This window comes from Drosophila hydei, unplaced genomic scaffold, assembly GCF_003285905.1.
Source record: "Drosophila hydei strain 15085-1641.00,03,60 unplaced genomic scaffold, DhydRS2 tig00008116-arrow-pilon, whole genome shotgun sequence".
NCBI classification, from domain to species: domain Eukaryota; kingdom Metazoa; phylum Arthropoda; class Insecta; order Diptera; family Drosophilidae; genus Drosophila; species Drosophila hydei.
The window spans coordinates 657,347-672,180 of NW_022045829.1; the positions used below are offsets into that span (position 1 = coordinate 657,347).

General features: G+C 41.8%; 6 protein-coding genes across 7 annotated transcripts; 4 read left to right on the forward strand and 2 right to left on the reverse strand.

The window, feature by feature from the left end:
• The first annotated feature begins 22 nt into the window (after window positions 1-22).
• Window positions 23-875, forward strand: LOC111596294 (PHD finger-like domain-containing protein 5A). The gene is made up of 4 exons (XM_023310450.2): window positions 23-173; window positions 253-443; window positions 505-590; window positions 648-875. The coding sequence occupies exons 1-4, from the start codon at window positions 122-124 to the stop codon at window positions 652-654; spliced, it is 336 nt and encodes a 111-aa protein (XP_023166218.1). The 5' UTR covers window positions 23-121; the 3' UTR covers window positions 655-875.
• Window positions 876-911: 36 nt separating this feature from the next.
• LOC111596293 (coatomer subunit epsilon) lies at window positions 912-1,982 on the reverse strand. Its single transcript, XM_023310449.2, has one exon. It carries the CDS (start codon window positions 1,874-1,876, stop codon window positions 953-955), a length of 924 nt encoding a protein of 307 aa, XP_023166217.2. The 5' UTR covers window positions 1,877-1,982; the 3' UTR covers window positions 912-952.
• A 191-nt stretch (window positions 1,983-2,173) lies between these two features.
• Window positions 2,174-3,642, forward strand: LOC111596283 (kynurenine formamidase). The gene is made up of 2 exons (XM_023310433.2): window positions 2,174-2,469; window positions 2,546-3,642. The coding sequence occupies exons 1-2, from the start codon at window positions 2,337-2,339 to the stop codon at window positions 3,337-3,339; spliced, it is 927 nt and encodes a 308-aa protein (XP_023166201.1). The 5' UTR covers window positions 2,174-2,336; the 3' UTR covers window positions 3,340-3,642.
• A 56-nt stretch (window positions 3,643-3,698) lies between these two features.
• LOC111596282 (mucin-2) lies at window positions 3,699-8,943 on the reverse strand. Of its 2 annotated transcripts, none has more exons than XM_023310432.2 (5): window positions 8,451-8,943; window positions 7,666-7,853; window positions 4,873-7,520; window positions 4,621-4,801; window positions 3,699-4,555 (listed from the first exon to the last, which is right to left on the reverse strand). In XM_023310432.2, exons 1-5 carry the CDS (start codon window positions 8,544-8,546, stop codon window positions 3,802-3,804), a joined length of 3,867 nt encoding a protein of 1,288 aa, XP_023166200.2. In that variant the 5' UTR covers window positions 8,547-8,943; the 3' UTR covers window positions 3,699-3,801. The 2 variants fall into 2 exon arrangements, with proteins under 2 accessions (XP_023166200.2, XP_030080518.1); XM_030224658.1 differs by having other exon boundaries at window positions 3,700-4,555; window positions 8,499-8,942.
• A 210-nt stretch (window positions 8,944-9,153) lies between these two features.
• Window positions 9,154-12,097, forward strand: LOC111596273 (protein transport protein Sec61 subunit alpha). Its single transcript, XM_023310412.2, has 4 exons — window positions 9,154-9,329; window positions 9,575-9,642; window positions 10,644-11,735; window positions 11,805-12,097. The coding sequence occupies exons 1-4, from the start codon at window positions 9,323-9,325 to the stop codon at window positions 12,066-12,068; spliced, it is 1,431 nt and encodes a 476-aa protein (XP_023166180.1). The 5' UTR covers window positions 9,154-9,322; the 3' UTR covers window positions 12,069-12,097.
• An 845-nt stretch (window positions 12,098-12,942) lies between these two features.
• Window positions 12,943-14,726, forward strand: LOC111596295 (transmembrane protein 115). The gene is made up of 3 exons (XM_023310451.2): window positions 12,943-13,743; window positions 13,803-14,159; window positions 14,219-14,726. Exons 1-3 carry the CDS (start codon window positions 13,220-13,222, stop codon window positions 14,661-14,663), a joined length of 1,326 nt encoding a protein of 441 aa, XP_023166219.1. The 5' UTR covers window positions 12,943-13,219; the 3' UTR covers window positions 14,664-14,726.
• Window positions 14,727-14,834: the final 108 nt, after the last annotated feature.

Here is a 14,834-nt window from a genome sequence, read left to right on the forward strand (position 1 = left end):
AATGTCGTTTCATATTTTTAGTTGACGGTCACACTGCAAACAACATTGCGAGCATCCATTATTAAAAAAGCCTAAATTTTGTATTTAGCTTGAATATATATTAAAATAAATCTATTTCAATATGGCTAAACATCATCCTGATTTAATTTTCTGTCGCAAACAGCCTGGCGTGGGTAAGTAGCACAGGGAGCAGTTATTTTTTGCATAACTTAAAGAAACATTTTTTTGTTTTCCTGCTTGTTTCACGTGCAGCTATTGGCCGGCTTTGCGAAAAGGACGATGGGAAATGTGTTATTTGTGACTCTTATGTGCGTCCATGCACTTTGGTGCGCATCTGTGATGAGTGCAACTATGGCTCGTATCAGGGACGCTGCGTGATATGTGGCGGTCCTGGAGTCTCTGATGCCTACTACTGCAAATCCTGCACTATACAAGAGAAGGATGTGAGTATATTGTAAAAATATATTATCTTTCTAGTTCATATTTAAATTTTAAACTTTGCAGCGCGATGGCTGTCCCAAGATCGTCAATCTAGGCAGCTCAAAGACAGATTTGTTCTATGAGCGTAAGAAATATGGATTCAAGCAAAAGTAAGTAGAGCAAAGCAGTTGATTCGAAATCTACTAATTATTTTTGCTTCCACACAGTTATTAAAGACTGGGATGGCGGAATAATATTAATTGAAGGGAACGATCAATTAAATCTAACAAAATTCCACAACTAGCTAAAAAGATGTAAGATGCTTATTGAGCCCATTATCAGATGTAGTTAGATTATTTCCCGGCTAGTCGAAAGGACTTACATTTAATCAATTGGCAATCGCAATTGATCCCTACTGATGACTGCTCCACACACATATAAATATATCTATGTTTCTAATATATTTGTATTGTAATATAAAGCATATACATATAGTTTTATAAATGAATGTATAAATTGGGAATCGATTTTTTTAAACTGCAAGCAGCTGCTCGCGGCTCGGTTCGTACTCCAGGCACAGACGGTCAAACTCAGCGGATTTCTTATCCAGGTCCACCACAAAATCGCTCTTTGGATAGAATTGACGCAACTGCTCCCAGTAACGTGTGATTGTTTCTGTTGATTTGCCCGTCAGGTGTGCGAGTACCATCATATTGATCAATGTATCGTAATCATTATGCTTCTTGGTCAGTGATTCACGCAATACAGCTTCCGCCTCCTCATAACGTTCCAGGCCCAAATGAACGACTGCCTGGCCGTTAAGCAGCGCTGGAGTTGGCTTGAACTTTTCACAGAACTCTTGGTAGATGTGAAAGGCATCTTGCATCTGTTCAGTGCCCTGTGCCAAAGCAACCCAAGCTTGTGCCAGCTGTGTGAGTGTTGCATCGTCACTAATCTCTTGCATTTTGGTCACCAGCTGTTTGGCCAGATCAACGCGCTGCAAGCGCAACAGACACTGCACAGATAATGCCATCGATTCAAGATTGTTCGAGCCATGCAATATCTTCAGAGCATTCTCAAACTGTCCATCGTAACAGTAAACGATGGCTGTGGCAATGTGCCAGATGTTGGACTCATCCTCATCGCCAGCCACTTTGTCTGTGAGTTTCTCGAGCAGCTCCTCGGTGCGTGATGGCTGCTCAAAGGCCTCGTGCACGAGACGTAATGCCAACAGCGGGGTCGTTGTATTCTCCTTGATGTCCGACGCAATGATGCGACCGGAATCGATAGCCAAATATGATAAATACATGTACGACAAAAGTTCGGCACCTGCTGTTCCTTGTTCAGGCAACACAAAGTTAATTGAGCCCATGAAATTGCCTATATAATACTCATTGCGTGCATCAAACAACGCCGAGTTGACATCCTCATCGTTTTGCTGTTGGGCTCTGCTCATTTTTAATAAAGAATTTCAGTTGTTTCACAAACTCAAAATAAAATGTACAAACTAGAAGCTGAGTTGGCTTTTCAGTTACAGTGTTGCCACTCTGTTACAAAATGCTGCCAGCTGTTTCAATTAAAATCCGCTGTTAAACTAGTGGAACTTGTTCTTTTGAATATTCGCTTTTTATGGCAATTTTAGATCAGAATTATATTATAGTATTATAGCGCTAACGAAACTTATTGAAAAGTTTGAATACTACAAATAATGCATATATTATTATAATTGCAGAGTTTCAAAGCTTTAATAAGAGTAGATTAAAAAAAACTGCAGAACTGGGCTAGAGACATGTAAAACCGCAAACATTTACATATGCGAAAAAGAACAGGTTTGCTTAGCTGATTGTACATCCATGTAATAAATACATGATAGTTGACTAGTAGTTCAGTCGTTTGTTCAACGTCGTCTAATAATCATGTATAATCCGCAAGAGCAAGAAATTGACTTGGTCCGTGAATATTTTCCCAGCTATCATACTGCTAGATTTCAAGATCGGCCGGAGCCCAATGTAGCTGTACAAGAAAATTTTCTGCTCGTAAGCTCCCAACGTAAGTCGAAGCTAACCTCTAGCACAAGCTTTTTTCATTTTTTCACAATTATCTCTTATCATCTGATCGAAAATAGACTCACAAGAGCTGGCATCCACAGCTGACATTAAGGTTCACAATTTGCGCTATGGCGGCACGGATGATAGACAACTAGTTGATGTTTTTTATAAAGACGGCACATCGGAGCAGCCGTCGCCTCTATTTGTTTACGTCCATGGCGGCTATTGGCAAATGCTCGATAAATCGCATTCCTGTTCTATTGTTGGGCCTCTAGTGCGTCGTGGCTATCGCGTCGCCGTCATGGACTACAACAACTGCCCACAGGTGACGCTGCCTCAGCTGCTGCAGCAGTTTACCAACTTTTTGCTATGGATTTTCAATTATGCTGAGGAAACGAAAACCACTGAAATTAGTTTTGCGGGTCATTCAGCTGGTGCACACCTTCTCGCACAACTGCTACATGTTCCATCATTAATTTCCGAGGAACGACGGCAAAAAGTGCGTGTCGTATTCTTTATATCTGGCGTTTATGATTTGCGCGAACTTTGGCAACTCGATCCTGTGAATCCCAATAACATCTTCGGTCTTACTACTGAGAGTGCCACGGAGCTGTCGCCCATATTGTGGCCATGGCCAGCTGATAGTCCATCCTGGTCCGGTGTCCAGTTGCATGTAATAGCCGCAGAACACGAGAGCGTCACGTTCATTGAGCAAAGTCGCGTTTTTGCCAAGAATTTAGAGGAGGCTGGATTTAACGTAATTTTTAAGCTGTTCGATAAGTACGATCACTTCGATATTATCGAAGAAACCGTAATCGACAACTCACGCATAACTAGCTATCTGCTTGGCGCGATGCAGGCGGAGCCTTAAACGAAGTTTAAAGCTTGACAATTCGATAATCTCGATAGTTTTGATAACAAAGAGTTGTCATTGAACAGGCAGCGCGAGAATTTAAAAAATAGCAAATGGGAAAGGAAAAACAGTTGAAGGTAATTTGATTTTTTCATTTTATTTCTTATGTCATTAGTGTTTTTTTAAAACATACACTTAAATGTAATAGTAGTTGCATTTCATATGTACACTATCTAAGCGTTTTTTTGCGCACTAAAAAAGTTACAGTTATAGCACAGCATCCACAAAGTGCTGCATAATTAATGGAAACTAAATTTAAATCTATATATGATACATAGAATACAAATGTAAATGAAAACAATTAATATATCGTATATGGAAGTATAACAAACTGTGCGCAATATGAGATAAATAAATAAATTCTAACTAAATAAAACAGAAACTAACATGCTGCTGATGGGAAATGAACGAGGAGAACACTTATGACTCCTCATCTGAAATGATAATTTCTGTGATCTGTTGCTTTTCTTGCTGCTGCTGCTGCTGCTGTTTCTGCGGCGGCTGCTCTGAGCTGCTAATGTTCGTACTGTTGCTGTTACTATTATTGTTGATGGTGGTTGTGGATACAGTTGCATTTAGACTAGAAACTGACATAACCTTTAGTACCTGGGCAGCAGGTGCATCCTTCAGCTTGCCGTTGGGCAACGCTTTAGCAGCCTCTTTCGCACTTTCATTAACATTATCGTCAACATTATTATTATCATTATTAGCAGCAGTCTTGACTCTCGTTATATTATTAACTATCACATGAGCAGCCGCCGTTGCGGCAGTAGCAGATGTCTTTGGTGCTGCATTTGCTTCCGTATCGGATTCTACATCGCTTATATCGCCGTTTGCTTTAAAATTATCAACAAAGGCGTCTACATCCTCATCCGTTTCATCGTCGTCCTCATCATCCTCATCACTGTCGCTGTCATGCTCACATTCACTTTTTTCCAGGCCATTTGTTAAGACAATTTGTTGGGCTGCCTGCGCCTGGGCCTGAGCACTAGTGCAGGGCTTCTCATCGTCTACATGTGGAACAAATGTATGTTTAGCGACTGTCTCTCCAGTGGCTGTTTCGACTGATGTTGTTTCCGTTGCTGTTGATGCTGTTACCGCCGCTTGCAGTTGTTTTTCCTTTAGCCTCGCCTCGCGCTGCTCCTCGCTGGTGAGATCCTGCTCGCGCGCAAATCTGCAAAGCAAGTTACGGTTTAATTGGGATTCGCAGTAGCACTTACTACAACAGCAGCTACTTACTTTTCTAGTATGTCACTGATTTTCGTTTGCTTCTTGTTATTTTCGTTGAGCTTGGCCAGCAGTGTAGCATCCGAGACAGCTGGATCCTTGGCATTGGCTGTGAAATGTGTTACGGTCTCATAGAGATCAGTCTTACGCCGCGCCTGGAGCAGGCGACCCACCTTAACAAACGCGTCATGAGCTGAAAAACGCAATTATGAATAGAGATTATATATAAATTATATACAGTAACAACAAATTGCTTCCTCTTACCTATGCGCTTCATTTCGAACGTAGCCAGGCCTAGATTCTTATCCTTATTACAATGCTCCAGCAGTTGGAGCACATCATGATAATCGGGGAATTCATGCATGCGATTGACGAACGCGGAGAGTGTGCGATTGAATTGTGGATATGGCGTATCCTTAAATAATATGGGCTGCTTCATCTGACGATGTGCGCTTTTACTTTCACCGGTTAAATCACAGATTTTCTCATAGATCTGACAGGCGCGCTTCTTATAGCGCTCCACCTGCAGATAACTGGAGTCATCATCATCATTCCAATCGACATCCGCCTCTTCCAAGGCGCTAATACGTTTCGTAATGGTATACAAAGTGCGATTTAATTTCCTAATACGCTCATCCGTGCGCTTGTTGCCAGTGCTGGGAGGAGATGCTGCTGGTGTAACCGCTGGCTGCACATTCTTAATCTCAGGTGGAGTTGGCGTTGGTATTGAGGCTGCTGCTACTGCTGTTACAGCCGCTGGGGCTGCTGGCTTCTCTTCCGGCTCGTCGGGAGGCAGCTCTACCGCTTTGGCTTTACGTCGCACCTTCAACTCATCGACCACACACTTGAGATGCACATAAATCATATCCGGCTCATTGCGCATGCGTTCCATGGTCTGTTCCAATTGCTTGCGAAAGCCACGTGAACGGACAAAGTTCTCATGGACACTGTAATAGTATTTCATCAGCTTAATCTCAATCAATCGCTCCATATCCGGCGATTTATCTAGCTCACGACATAACTGTAACATGGCCGTATATTCCGGCACAAGTTGTGGACGTGTTGTAGCAGATCCAGCAACTGTTGTAGCTGGACCAGAAGCAGCAGCAGCAGTCACTGTAGTTGGAGTCGCAGTTGCAGTTGGAGCAACTGGAGCAGAGCTGCTCTCAACCTTTTCGGTCGGTGGCGTTGTGGGCGGCGATTCGACTAACACGATGGTGGGCGTGGTAATGGGCGGCTCCTTTGGTTTGTGACACTGTTCGAGTTGCTGTTGTGCTATGTGCCGACGCCACTCGTCATCCGATTTCTTGAGCACTGTGATGGGCTGCACACGCTTAGTGGCCGGCTTTTGGACAGGTGAAATACTTGCACCTGGAAAGGTTATCTTGGCAGCAGCAGGAGCTGTTGCAGGTGCTGTTGTCGATGTTGCCGTCGGCGGCGGCGTTGTCGTCGGCGTCAGCTGTGGCGTGATGCTCGTCGTGGGCGGCAGATTGAGCAGCAGCGGCTCGTTTAATGCTGCAGCGCAATGTGGAGGCGTGGCTAACAGACGTAAAGGGGGCGTTGCACCTGCTGTTGTGATGCTGTTGCTGCTGGGCGTAAACTGTTGCACGTTGCGTAGGGCTGATGCTGCTACTACTGCTGCAGTTGTGGCTGTTACTGATGCTGCAGCTGTTGTTATTGTTGCTACAGATGTTGCTGTTACACTTGCTGCAGTGGGTTTCATTTTGTAGGGCAGTGTGCGTGCTGCACTGTTTATTGAAGCAGGCGTTGGCAGCACGACATTCTGTCTGCTCAACATGGGCATTGGCGTGAGCTTTGCCAGCTGTGTCGTCGCATGATGTGCGGGCGGCGGTGGTGCCAGCTGCTGATGCTGTTGCTGTTGCTGCTGCATCTTCTGTTTGTGCAACTGTACGTTGCCGCTGTTCGTGGTGCTGCTGTTGTTGGCACTATGCGCTGGCGGCGGCAGCTTTTGTTGGCTGGCGGGCGATGTCAGCGGCATCTTTTGCAAGGTGGGCAAACGCTGTGTAGCAGTTTGCTTTGCTGTTTGTTTTACTGGCAGCTTTTTGGTTAACATTATTTGTTGGTTGGCTTGCTGTGTTTTCAGCAGCTGCTGCTGCTGCTGCTGTTGATGTGGTTGCAGCGGTGGTTTTAACGGTCGCTGTTGTTGCAAAATTGGCTTTTGTGACATTACAGTTGGCGTTGCAATCGCTGTGGGTGTCCTTTGCTGATGTTGCATCTGCACCGTTGACATTGTAATGGACGGCTTTTGCTGCAATTGTTGCTGTGGCACCTGCAGCATTGCTGTGGATTTCTGCTGTTGCTGTTGTAACATCGTTGGCGGTGGCTTTTGCTGCTGTTGTATGGATGTTGTCGCCATTAGCTTCTGCTGCTGCTGCTGTTGCAGAGTGTTCACCTGCTTTTGTGGCAGTTGTGCCGCAGACATCGTCGGCTTTGGCTGCTGTTGTTGCAGCTGCTTGATCGACGTTGCTGCCCTCTGCTTTTGCTGATGCAGTTGCTGTTGCTGATGCTGCTGCTGCTGCTGTTGTTGTTGCTGTTGCTGTTGCTGTTGCTGTACAGCAGTTTTTTGTGGAGCTGTTGTTGTCGTTGACTTTTGTTTTATAGTCGCCTTTTGCTGATGTGTGCTGGGTCTTTGCACCGGCTTTGAGGTCATCGTCTGTGGGCTGGGTACACTGGTAATTGTTGCCATTGTGGTGCCCGTTGGCGTCTTTGACCAGGTACCACTTGCTAGTTTGAAAGGCTTGTAATTTGCATTATTGTTATTGTTATTGTTGTTGCTGCTGATGTTGCTATTATTGTTAGTTTCGACTGTGATTTTGGCAGTGGACATGTTGAAATTGCCATTGCTGTTGTTGTGCTTGGTTACCGTTATGCCACTGGGTATATGCATGGACCTGTAAGATGCGTTTTGTAAGTTATCGATAACAATTTTTAACAGAGCAACAATCAGAATCCTATCGATATTTATTAAGCGGATTTGTTTTGAATTTTGTTTTGCTCAATGTGTCTATCTGAACTGCATTTAATGTTACTCCATACCTGTATGTCCCGACTATTGTTCCAGTTGCTGTCGCTGTTGTCGCTGCCGTTACAGTAGGTGTTACCTTGATCCCAGTGGCTGGTGTCACAATAGAAGCTTTTGGTATGTGCAACAATTTCGTGGGCAACGTTTTTGCAGTGGTCATCTTTGTCAGCTCTCGACGCGCTCGCTTCGCATCGGGTGGGCCCTGTAGATAAACGGAGATAATATTAAAAAAAAAATCAAGAAAAACGACCTGTTGGGTATTGCATTTTAAATTCCATTTACAAAACAAAACAAACAAATACGCTACTGCATCTGTGTGAGTGGGGCAATGTTTGTAGAGTTTTGAGGCGCGCCGACAAATGCAGTGTAGAGTTACATTTATTTCGCCTGCTCATGTAAACAAAATGTTAACATCGTTAATAATTAGGCGAATTGCGTCGCAAACTGTACAATAATGTCACATAAATACACCCACACATGCATAGCAACTGGTTTCAGTTAGAACAATTAACATTTCTAATTGCTAGCTCCAAGTGCAGCAGTGTCTGCAGGCAAGGTGGCAACATTGGCAGCATTGGCTGTGTGCAAGAGTGTGCGTGTCGAGTTGTTGGTGTAAATGTGTATGTGTGCGGGCAACAATAAAAGCACCGCGAAAATGATATTCGTACACATAATTTGTAATACACACACATTCACAAACACGTACACATATACTTGTATAAAACACATATAGACGCACGCACGCCAACACTAATACGCGCACACCAATGCACAAAACCTATTAAAAATACAACTGTACTTTTCTACACCAGCTGAACGTTGTTGGCGCTGTCACTGGCGCTTTTACCTCCTCCTCCGAATCCGAGCTCAATTCCACATATATAACCGAAGTCATAGTTGATTTACACTTAACACTCAATTTTTATTTGATGCGTCGCTTTTTGCTAGTTTTTCTTGACATTTGGCTCAACACACGCAACTGTTATTGTTGCCAGCTAGTTTTTCACGCATATATTACGTCTGTGTCTTATAATTTGATTTCGCCTGTGTTTGTATTGTTGCTTTGCGTTTGTTTTCGCAGGCTAGGTTGCTTTGCTTTTTGTAGAGTTCTATGGCACATAAAGTTGCCATATTGTTGGCGAATAATGGCAGCGCTTAAATTAGCAGTCTTGCTCCGTATTTCACAGCTCAGAGTTAACTGCTGTTAACTTGTTTTCCGCGCTCATTTTTGCGTTACTTGTATGCTACATAACATTCGATAAGTAATTGGACTGTTTTAATTGTAAGGGAATAGCAATATAAAAAAACACAATAAAAATTATTATTATTTTTCAATATTTATAATAAAACTATTACGTTAGTTACAATTTAGAAATATTCATATTCCAATTTAATAGATTGGTAATGCAATCGATATATCGATATTATATTAACATCCCTAATACAATGTTAAGAAACGTCAACATAATGTGCAAATGACACGTCGTGCCTACTTCGGTTATATTCGTTGTCCCTAACATCGTTCATTCGGTTTTCGTCAGTTGAAGCGGTCGCTGTGTCCGTTGGAGTGTTCCCCAATAGAACTGAAACTTTCTAAATTTGGTGTAGAAAGTGCAGCAATACAAATCATAAGTTTAGTTCCCTGCCGTACGTTACATTAAGTCAAACACAATGGGAAGTAAGTACAACGCCAATAGCTTAACGTGCAATATCTATATAAAAGTACCGCTCAACTTTGCCAATAAGTAGCGGCCGCTTCGGCAACACCCCCGTACTTGCTTACGTATACAAAAAAAAAAGAAAACGAAATTTTGGAACTGATATGCCACCGCCGCTAATTGTGTAAAGTGCGAGCTGTAAAACAGAATAATGGATGGCAAAGAAATCTAACCAAATTAATTGTTTTCATTCACCCATTCGCAGTCAAATTCCTAGAAGTTATCAAGCCTTTCTGCAGCATACTGCCTGAAATTGCAAAGCCCGAGCGCAAGGTATGTATAATTAACAATAATTATATATGTATGTATTTATATTTATACTTGTTAAATTTCCGTAGCAGAATTTGATTTTGTAGTTATCTTTTATTTTGTTTTATTTGCATTTTCATATCGTATTTGATTTGCAGTGCGCCAGTGTTGCCAGCGCACACGTTTTATATTTTTGCTTTCACTTGTCAGTTAAATGCGCCACGCAAACAGTTTCAGGTTTAGTAGTAGACACTCGGAAGTACACAAGTTGTTGTTTTATTTATAAAAATAATTATAATAATAATGAGCACAAATACACTTTACTGTATTAAATGTGAAAAACATTTTTAGCCCCAATTAAAAAGTTTTTTTCACCATAAAGTATGACATGTGTTAGGGCCATGCTCATGTGCATTAGTTAAGCTGTATTTACCTATACAGTGTTCGTTTATGTTTTGATTTTTTTATTTAAATTAATTTTTCATTCATAAAACAACTGAAATTAGCTACTACTATTGTTATCAAATTGAAGTACAATTTCTTGACTACTTGTTGCCCTACTACTATTTTACACAATTTTGACAAACAATGCAATACCGCAAACGACGTGGAAACGTCAAACTTCGGCTCGCCCGAAGAAGCCGCACGACGCTATGCGACGTCAGCTTCGTGTGTATTGTTGTGTTGACACGACCATATGATGAGCAGCGATAAGCAAAACTTGATTTTTTTAAGCATTAACACACGTACACACATATAGGTCAGAATAGCGGTAGTTGTGTATGATGGGGGTCGAAGCTTAAATAGTCCGTTGTATTGTTTATGGAAAAATTTAAATTATATATATATATATATATATATATATATATAATATATATAATGTTTCTATAAAAAAATATACATATTAAAAGTTAAATAATTTTATATTAAGATTTAAGATATTTTGCTCATGTATCTTAAGTTATGTATCTTATAATATTAAGATATTATAGAGTAAATTAAATATATTTAATATTTTGTTGCAGATTCAATTCAGAGAAAAAGTGCTATGGACAGCTATCACATTGTTCATTTTCCTGGTATGCTGTCAGATCCCGTTGTTCGGCATTATGAGCTCCGATTCAGCGGATCCCTTCTATTGGATACGTGTGATACTCGCCTCCAATCGTGGCACGCTTATGGAGCTGGGCATCTCGCCCATTGTGACATCCGGTTTGATTATGCAGCTCTTGGCTGGTGCCAAGATTATCGAAGTCGGTGATACGCCCAAGGATCGTGCTCTCTTCAACGGCGCGCAGAAACTGTTTGGCATGGTCATCACTATTGGACAGGCCATCGTTTATGTGATGACTGGCATGTATGGTGATCCATCGGAAATCGGCGCCGGCGTCTGTCTGCTGATCATCATTCAGTTGTTCGCTGCTGGTCTAATTGTCCTGCTGCTCGATGAGCTGCTGCAAAAGGGCTATGGCCTGGGTTCTGGTATTTCGCTGTTCATTGCCACGAACATTTGTGAGACGATCGTGTGGAAGGCATTCTCCCCAACCACTGTAACAACGGGACGTGGCACTGAATTTGAGGGCGCTGTGATTGCTCTCTTCCATTTGATGGCGACGCGCAATGACAAAGTTCGTGCTCTCCGCGAGGCATTCTACCGTCAGAATTTGCCGAATCTGATGAATTTGTTGGCTACCATTTTGGTGTTTGCTGTCGTCATCTACTTTCAAGGTTTCCGCGTTGATCTACCCATCAAGAGCGCACGCTACCGTGGCCAATACAGCAGCTACCCGATCAAGTTGTTCTACACTTCAAACATTCCCATCATTCTACAATCGGCTTTGGTTTCCAACTTGTATGTCATCTCCCAGATGTTGGCTGTTAAATTCCAAGGCAATTTCTTCATCAATTTGCTTGGCGTTTGGGCCGATGTTGGCGGTGGCGGCCCAGCTCGTTCCTATCCTATTGGCGGCCTGTGCTATTATCTGTCGCCACCAGAGAGTGTGGGCCACATACTCACTGATCCAATTCATGCGCTGCTCTACATTGTCTTTATGTTGGGCTCCTGTGCATTCTTCTCAAAGACATGGATCGATGTATCTGGCAGCTCAGCCAAGGATGTAAGTTTATTATATGTCTTTAAATAATATGTATTTAACTAAACAGTTTTTTTTTTTTTGTTTTAACAGGTTGCCAAGCAACTGAAGGAGCAGCACATGGTGATGCGCGGTCATCGCGAGAACTCCATGATTCATGAACTGAATCGTTATATTCCAACGGCTGCTGCTTTTGGTGGCCTATGTATTGGCGCTTTGTCCGTTATGGCCGATTTCCTGGGCGCTATTGGCTCCGGTACGGGTATCCTGCTGGCTGTGACGATCATCTATCAATACTTTGAGATTTTCGTTAAGGAACAATCCGAAATGGGTGGCATGGGCACGCTGCTGTTCTAAGCAGCAAACTTTTACAATCACAAACAAAACAGAAATGAAAACCCAAAACAATAATAGCAAACAAATACTTCATCATATACTTCTCCCATGTCAGCTCGCTGCGATTCCCGCCACCCGCCACCAGCCACCTGTCTCGCGTCTACCAATTTAAGTGAATTAATAACATCGTCCTTGTGTATGGTTCCGAAAAAAGAAAAACTTCCATGATTTGAAGGTCTTTGCTGGCCTAGGGAGAAAGTAATGTTTGTGTTTAATGCGACAAGAACTTTAGTTTGAATAGTTTTATTAGTTTATATCAGAGATAACTGAAAATGTGAGACTTTATTGCTTAAGTTCAATATTTCACTGAATTGATTGAATTTCAATGCAATTTATTGTTTTTAACTGAGTGTAATATAATTATAAAGACCATCATCGATTACACTTGAAATTATTACAACACGATGGATAATGAGTACATGAAACGAACATTAAAAATCACGCATTGAAAATCATGCATACAAATTGTCATAATAATAAAACGTAAATTAGATAAACTTTTTTTAATTCAACAAGCGCATTTTTATTTGTTTCTTAAAAGTGCAAATTCGCCGCGGCAAGAAAGTTTAATATCGATATAGATTTTAGTTTTTAAATTTAATGCAGTAAAGTTCTCCATTTGACTTGGTAAATTTTCGTATTAGCTAGTAGATAAAGTGAATCTGAACAGTGCAGCAGTGGGCATTGGATAATCTTAACTTTACTCCATTTTTATTTATTTATATTTATATTTAGCATACATATAAGTACTTCAGTATTGCTAAATTTTTAATATTGCATAGCAATATATTGAAGCGATAACTCCATCAAGGCGATAGCTTTTCGATTGTCATAAAGAGCCAGCAACAACACGAGTGATTTCTGGCTTAACAGAATCTGGTCTCACTTCGTAGTGCATAAAATGGAAAAATAATCATAAATAAAAATAAGCAATTCGACACACAGTTTAAACAACATAAACGCACACAATAAATTTACTAATGCGCATTTATAAACAGAAGAGCGTAACGTGCAACAACCAAGCTGTGCGCAACACAAGCCAAACACAACAACAACAAGAGAAACAACAACATCATCATCTGGAGGCAATCGAAATCTGAATTTGAGTTGCCATGTCAGCTCCACTCACACGAAATGTACCGTATTTAAAGCAGCAACTAGCTGCTCTGCTGCACAACACGTCGCCAGTAATAACGTTGATCTGTTTAGTAACAACAGTTGGCTATCTGTTATCGTATTCAGAAACAGCAATATTGCTGCTAAGCGTAACGCCAGGTTACATTTTGCCCAACGGTAAATTTTGGATATGGACCGCCTTTACCTTCTGCTTCATCGAGCTACACTGGTGGGAGGTGATAGTGGACGTGGTGACAGTTGGACTGTGTGGAAAAATGTTGGAGCCGCTGTGGGGTCAATTCGAAATGTTCAAATTCTTTGCGCTAAGCAATTTTGGCGTTTCGCTTGTAACGACGATCTATTATCTATTCTACTATATGGTTACGAAGAATCCGACAATATTATTTGACGTACACATTCATGGTTTGGCTGGCTATGTGGCTGGCATTTGTGTGGCTGTGCGGCAAATTATGCCCGATCATCTAATATTCAAAACACGCTACGGACGACTGACTAATCGGTGAGTCTTTTAAAATGTCTATACGATCTCTATTTACTATATATCTTTGTCTGCTGTAGGAATGTTCCTTTGACTGTGCTCATCTTGGCCATCATTGGCTGGGCTATTGGCTTACTGGATGGCACATATCCGGCTATGTTTGCCTCTGGTGCTATTGTCTCATGGATATATTTGCGGTTCTATCAGCATCATCCAAATGGTCGTGGCGATAGCTCTGAGAGCTTCACCTTCGTTAGCTTCTTTCCAAATGTGACACAGCCCTTTATTAGCCTTCTAGTGAATCCTATATACAATTGTTGTTTGCGTGCTGGCGTTGTTAAGACGCCTTCGCCATTGCGTACGATCTCAACAGCAAGCTTGACTTCCATATCGGTTCAAATGCCTGGAGTGGATCCACATGATATTGAGCGCAGACGGTAAGAAAATGGGATCTACTTATATATTTAACTTGTAACTTCAAATCTTATACATCTAGACAAATTGCTCTGAAGGCTTTGAGCGAGAGACTTAAGGCTACGGACTCCACGCGTCATGCACAGCTACCCAAATCCTTTCCTCAACAACAACAGCAACAGCATCATCACCATAATCAACATCATCAGCATCAGCATCAACATCATCATCAGCAGCAACAACAGCAGCAGCAGCACAAGCAACATAGCCACAGTCATGGCCATAATCATGGTCACAGTCACGGTCACAGCCATGGCCATTTAGCTGGTGCTGGTGCTGCTGCAGCACCTCAGCCGGATTTCGTTAAGCCTGCAGCCCAGCAGATGCAGCCGATTACAACTGCGCACGCTGAGCCACGCATGATCAGCACGATGAGCACCATTGCAATACCCATGCCGGCGCCGCCGCCCAAAGAGGAGGAGCAAACGAATGAGACGCTTATTCAATTGGACGCGGAGTCCAATTAGACAGTTTATATATATACATACATATATATATATATTTTAACATAAATGAATTTGATTTGAGCTGCTTATGTTTATCTTTTTGTGTGTATGTTAATGTAATTGTATTTAATGTTACTTTTTTATTGCTTTAAAATTAACATACGTGTAGTTTTCTAATTGCTGCACAACCAC

Bases quoted from the DNA above. Each gene is read 5' to 3' on its own strand.
- LOC111596283 (XM_023310433.2), top strand. From the start codon at position 2,337: ATGTATAATCCGCAAGAGCAAGAAATTGACTTGGTCCGTGAATATTTT. The intron at 2,470-2,545 runs GTAAGTCGAAGC...GATCGAAAATAG, and splicing joins TCTGCTCGTAAGCTCCCAAC to ACTCACAAGAGCTGGCATCC.
- LOC111596273 (XM_023310412.2), top strand. The intron at 9,643-10,643 runs GTATGTATAATT...ATTTTGTTGCAG, and splicing joins TTGCAAAGCCCGAGCGCAAG to ATTCAATTCAGAGAAAAAGT. The intron at 11,736-11,804 runs GTAAGTTTATTA...TTGTTTTAACAG, and splicing joins CTGGCAGCTCAGCCAAGGAT to GTTGCCAAGCAACTGAAGGA.
- LOC111596294 (XM_023310450.2), top strand. From the start codon at position 122: ATGGCTAAACATCATCCTGATTTAATTTTCTGTCGCAAACAGCCTGGC. The intron at 174-252 runs GTAAGTAGCACA...TTTCACGTGCAG, and splicing joins TCGCAAACAGCCTGGCGTGG to CTATTGGCCGGCTTTGCGAA. The intron at 444-504 runs GTGAGTATATTG...TAAACTTTGCAG, and splicing joins GCACTATACAAGAGAAGGAT to CGCGATGGCTGTCCCAAGAT.
- LOC111596293 (XM_023310449.2), bottom strand. From the start codon at position 1,876: ATGAGCAGAGCCCAACAGCAAAACGATGAGGATGTCAACTCGGCGTTG.
- LOC111596295 (XM_023310451.2), top strand. From the start codon at position 13,220: ATGTCAGCTCCACTCACACGAAATGTACCGTATTTAAAGCAGCAACTA. The intron at 13,744-13,802 runs GTGAGTCTTTTA...TGTCTGCTGTAG, and splicing joins TACGGACGACTGACTAATCG to GAATGTTCCTTTGACTGTGC. The intron at 14,160-14,218 runs GTAAGAAAATGG...TTATACATCTAG, and splicing joins CATGATATTGAGCGCAGACG to ACAAATTGCTCTGAAGGCTT.
- LOC111596282 (XM_023310432.2), bottom strand. From the start codon at position 8,546: ATGACTTCGGTTATATATGTGGAATTGAGCTCGGATTCGGAGGAGGAG. The intron at 7,854-8,450 runs GTACAGTTGTAT...GTTTATCTACAG, and splicing joins CGTTCAGCTGGTGTAGAAAA to GGCCCACCCGATGCGAAGCG. The intron at 4,556-4,620 runs GTAAGTAGCTGC...CTTGCTTTGCAG, and splicing joins ATCAGTGACATACTAGAAAA to ATTTGCGCGCGAGCAGGATC.